The sequence below is a fragment of the Drosophila novamexicana genome, unplaced genomic scaffold (genome assembly GCF_003285875.2).
Source record: "Drosophila novamexicana strain 15010-1031.04,08,12 unplaced genomic scaffold, DnovRS2.1 tig00000870-arrow-arrow-pilon, whole genome shotgun sequence".
Taxonomy (NCBI): Eukaryota; Metazoa; Arthropoda; class Insecta; order Diptera; family Drosophilidae; genus Drosophila; species Drosophila novamexicana.
The window spans coordinates 69269-74796 of NW_020824830.1; the positions used below are offsets into that span (position 1 = coordinate 69269).

Below are 5528 nucleotides of genomic sequence, written 5' to 3' on the forward strand. Positions count from 1 at the left end.
ATGCTCTCTAATCTCCTAATGTCGTTGAACTTGTTCCTTTATGTTGTTCTTGCTGTTGTTGTTGTTGTTGTAGTTGGCATTGCGCACAACTTTATTATTGTTGTTATTATTCGCAAGCATTTTCCGCATGTTGTTGTTGTTGTTGTTGTTGTTGTTGTTGCTTGTCTCTGATTCTGCTCATATTATCCATGCCTGCTGCAGCTCGTTCAGCTCTTGTCTCGTATTTTATGTCATAGTAGAAAAACAACCACAGCAACAACAACAGCAACTGATGACAACGATAACAGCAACAACAACAACAACAACAACAAGAGCTGCACACGTGCATTCTGCTGCTGCTGCTGCTGCGTCTCTGCAATTATTTCCAATTTAGCAATACAACACTGGCTCCAGCAGATGGCCTCAGCCTGCCCCGCCCCGCCCCGCTTTGGCCCACCACCGGGCAAGTGCTTGAGCTGCGGCCCGGCTCCTATTGTCTTTTCAGTGGCAGTTCATTGCCCGGCCCCGGCCAACAGTTGATGGAGCCCCAGCTGCAGCAGCAGCAGCAGCAGCAGCAGCATCACGGCTGGGGTCAGGCCTGCTCCATGCAATTACTTCATGTACTTGGGCTGCAATAACACGGACGCGATGAATAGTGGAAAGTCGAGAGTCGGGCATCGGACGTCGGACTGTACGTAAACTGGTTGCAGTTGCAGTTGCAGCAGGATGCTGTACTGCAGTTGAGTCTACTATCTATCTATCTATGGCCGGGCCTAGGCTAGGCCAGGCTTTGGCTTTGGCTTCATCGGAAAAACCAGTTATGTGGCAGGGCTTGTTGCACGCCTGCTTGCCGCAGCGTTGTCAGCGGCAATGATCGGGCCAGGAGCAACAACATCCAGCCTAGACCTGTTGCTGATTGTTGTTGTTGTTCTCGTTGTTGTTGTCGTTGTTGTTGTTGTTCTCGTTGTTGTTGTTGTCGTTCTGGCTTGTTGTGGCAGCAACTTAAAGGCTATTGACTTTGTTATTTCTATTGCCCGTCTTTGGGCATACAACACTTCCTCCTCCAGCTGGATAATGCTCTTTGCGGCAGTTCGTTGAACCGCGTCACATTCTAATGTCCAGCAAACGTGTTTGGCAACTCGCAACTGTGGGAGTGCAACAACAACAACAACAACAACAACAACAACGGCAACTAACGTCAACAACAATCGGCCCTTTATAATTGCTTGCAAGTGAATTGAAATTGTTAGGAAATTCATATTGAACAAGTCGAAGTACTCAAGCCGGGCATGCCCGACTAGGGATACCCTGAAGCGAGATGCAGCTAATTACTTTTCTAACTAATTATCTAATTTATTCCTATTCTACGGATACGGAACAGTAAACCCAACCCAAACTCTACTTTTTTACTTTTATTCAAATTATGGGAAATATATTCTGGAAAGATGATCCGATCTATGCCATCCAAATGTGTGTAGATACCAGAAAGAAAGATTTCTCCATTCTGAAGAATGCGGCAGGTAACTAAAATGGGAAATGTACTAGATTTTGCTATATCTAACCATTATAGATGTTGGGGTATGCTTAAAAACCGAGTCTCAAATCGATTATTATCGATATAGAATTCAAGTCTCCAGCTTAAGTAGCTTTCGATATCGACAGAAAGACAGAACTGATCCTGATCAAGAATATATGCATACACCTTATGGGGTCGGAGTTATACTCTGTTGTCTGCCCATTTTAAAATGTATGACACTTAGCGACATTTTACCAGAAGCCATATTTATAATGGTAATAATCAAAAAGAATAACCAATTCCCGGATCTCTGATTCAGTAAGTACTTATCTGTATATAAAATTTAATCAGTATGTCAAAATTGTTGAAAAATCAAAAATAAAATCGAATAAAATGTAATATTAATTGACAAATACTTATTATACCAAGTTTCAATATCAATCATACGCGAATTGAATTATTTTCGTAAAATGTTGAGAGAGGACTGGACTCTATTTTCGGGTCAAAACTCACCAGCACGTAGATTACGATATCTGAAGTCGAGTTAGAGTAAGGGCCAGGTTATCAGGCAAAACTTTTCACTTACATCCAGACGATAGATATGCCATGAAAGCGAATTTCCACATTCCTCACATTCCTTAATTGTGAAAACTTCTCCAATCTCAACTGTCTTGCGCTCAGCTGGGCTGCCATCCTATCTAAGGATCCAGTCTGTAATAACATGCATATATAAAATATGTATTAAATATACTGCAGCAAATGTATCTTGTAGATAGATTATTCTTTTTTCTACAATGCCTGAAGAGAATATAGATCTTAGCAAAAATATAAAAAATACATTTTAATAATAAATATAAGAAAGTTATATTTACCTGAATGCAAATTATAATACACGCCTTTGGATACAATTAGGCAAGTCTTCAGTTTCGTCGAAAGGCAAACAGTTCGCAGCGAAAATAGAAATATCGAAATATCATTTTACGCCCTATTTTGAGCAACATCTGTTCCAATGTGCGTTCCATGTGGGTCAAAGGGGGGGGGGGGGGGCAGCGGGCACTGCTCGCCCTGTCCATCAACGGGCGGGTATGCTCGTATCGCGCTGGGCTCCGTCTCCGTCTCCGTGTCCGTCTCCGTCTCCGTGTCCAGCTCCGGGCTCGGCTAATCAGTCAGCGAGGCACTCAGCGAAGCGTGAAACGCAATTGCCGATATCTAGACACATTCAATTAATAAAATCAACAACAGCAACAACTGTACAGCTCCACCGGCCCTTTGAAGCTTGTGCCCTGTCAGCGGGCAGGACATGGGACAACCAGTACAGACATTTTCAGTCCATGTCTGGCCATGACCAAGCACAAGCCACAAGCCGCAGCAGTTGGTCGCGTGGAGCTAAGTTCGCGCCGGCTCCTGCTGGCGCTTTACCAAGCGGCGCGCGGATTGTCGCTGTTGTCCAGTTCGCTGGATCTGGAGCGGGAGCCGGTGCAGCTGAAGGCGCCGCGACAGCAGTGCAATCGGCTGTTGATCATATTGTGGCGCGCCATATTGGTTAACATATACTGGACCATGATTCCGAGCATGTTTAGATCCGTGAAGAGTAGCCAAAGCTACGCAGCTCTGATTGCCATGATGCAGTCCGGCTCGGTGACCGTCTTTGCGGTCGGCTCCTTCATCATGCAGGTGCGCGCCGAGTCCCGATTTATGGCCATACTGAATCGCTATATTGCGCTCTATGGACACATCTGTGCGCTGACCCGGACCCAACAGCTGCTGCCGCTCAAGTTCACCGTATTCACGGCTCTGAAGCTGCTTTTAACGCTCGCCGGTTGCCTCTACGAGGTGCCGCAGCTGCTGCCGCTGGAGCACATAATCCATCTGGAGATTGGTCAGGTGATCGGCGGCCTGATTGCCATTTACCTGTGGCTGGGCACGCTCTTCCTGCTGGACGCCTGTTTCCTGGGCTTCTTCGTCTCCGGCCTGCTCTACGAGCACATGGGCGCGCACATTGCGACGATGCTGCGGCAAATGCGCTCCATTGACATCGATGGCCAGGAGCTGCAGTCGGATGACGAATCCGAATCCGAATACGAGTCGTATTCCCATGTGCCCCTCAGCCATTATAAGCGCATGTGTCTGCTCTGCGATCGGGCCGATGAACTGGAGGCCTGTGGTGTCATCTATAACGAGCTGTATAACGTGACGCTCTCGTTCCGGAGCATTTTCCAATGGCAGATCTTATTCTATATTTATTACAATTTTATTGTCTTGCTGCTAATGCTGTACGAGTACATTTTGAACTATCTGGAGGCTGCGCAGGGCGAACTGGTGCCCATCTTGATGGTCTGCATTAAGATGGCCAACATTGTGCTCTTGATCATGTGCGCGGATTTCACAATCAAGAAATCACAGATGCCACAGATCTTGCCGCTGGATATCGTCTGCACCGACATTGACCAGCGATGGGACAAGAGCGTAAGTCTTATATATGCTCCAGTCGGAAGTGTCCGACTAGGGAATACCCTAAGCCCAAGGTCAGTCTGTCATTACAATCAGAATCGGAGCTTATTGTCCGATCGATTTCAGTGCACATTCAATTAAGTGTAGATATCAAAGTCTTGTACCTCCAGAGATACGTTTTTTTCTCACAATTTTGATGGAAAGTGAGAGGTATCCAAAAGCCAAAATGTTCTGGATCTCTGAATACTATACAAAAGTTTCCATACTACATTTCCCTCCGATATTAAGACATTCATGCACACGGACAAGCCAGGTTTTGAGTTAATATGAGTATATATACTTTATACCTGTTACATACATTTACACAAAACCATTATACCCTTTCACCCATATAAAAGGGCTTCAGGGTATAAACATAAGAAACTTTATCTGCACTCTTTTGCAACAGGTGGAATCCTTTCTGAATCAGCTACAAACGCAGCAATTGGAAATCAAAGTGCTGGGCATCCTTCAGCTGAACAATGGATTTATACCAACAATATTATCGGCCATTATCGCGTATCTATTTATATTGATACAATTTGCTTTTACTGGCGGCTTCGAAGTAGCCGACGAATTGCCAGAAAGCATAAAACAATCATAATCAGTTCCATTAAGTAGAACGCATGCAATGACGTATTTTTCGAAATGAGGCGGAAAAAATACTCAAATAACTTGATGTGCTTGACTAGGAAATACCCTATAAACAGTATACGATTACACCAACACACAAACGTGTTTATGTAGGTACAAAAAAATGTACACACAAGCATTCGCTGAAATCTGAGCACTTTGTATAAAACGCCTGAGCTAGTTCCCTTTCTATTCCAAACTTGTGAACATAACTTGAATTCATGAAAATCGCATAGAAAGGCGATATGAAAGACTGTGAATGAGTAAGTAAAAAAGTGAGAGACAAACAGAAAGTAAATAAAAGAGAGAGAGAGCGAGAGAGAGAGAGAGAGAGAGAGAGAGGAGTGAAAATGTAACAGAAGCAAGCTGAGACCGAGAGGAAAAGAGAGAACGGCAGTTGGAAAAATAATCAAAGAGAGAGAAAGAAAGAGACCATATAGAATAAAGACAGGGCGAATGCGTGAAAGAGAGAGAGAGAGAGAGAGGGAGAGAGATACTTCAGATTAATATCAGTAAATTTGTCTGGTCCGTGCGTGCCATAGATATATATATATATAGGAATATATAAATCCCCTGGGCAATGCTTAAGCACATGAATATCGTATAGAAGAGCGCTAAGCACAGTATTAATTCAAGGCTAGGACTAATCTTTTTGATCTTTAATGGTAATATAAATGTATATGTAAAAAGTAATAATTATCTGTATAAATATATGTATGTATAGGTATTGTGAAAAGAGATATTGAGAAAACAACCCCAATTGGTTTTCATTAATGCATTATCAAATCGTGTAACTCAATAGGCTCGTAAATTATGATGTTACGATGGGGTGCAGCACATTTGGAATGACGTCATATCGAAAGGAAGCTAAATGGGTTGAACAAAAACTGGAATATACAAAAGCTGAAAT

The 5528-nt window shown here is 43.5% G+C and overlaps 1 protein-coding gene across 1 annotated transcript; it reads left to right on the forward strand.

The window, feature by feature from the left end:
- The first annotated feature begins 518 nt into the window (after positions 1-518).
- On the forward strand, positions 519-4589 carry LOC115764728 (gustatory receptor for bitter taste 93a). Its single transcript, XM_030707938.1, has 3 exons — positions 519-599; positions 2738-3961; positions 4395-4589. The coding sequence occupies exons 1-3, from the start codon at positions 519-521 to the stop codon at positions 4587-4589; spliced, it is 1500 nt and encodes a 499-aa protein (XP_030563798.1).
- The last annotated feature ends 939 nt before the right edge of the window (positions 4590-5528 follow it).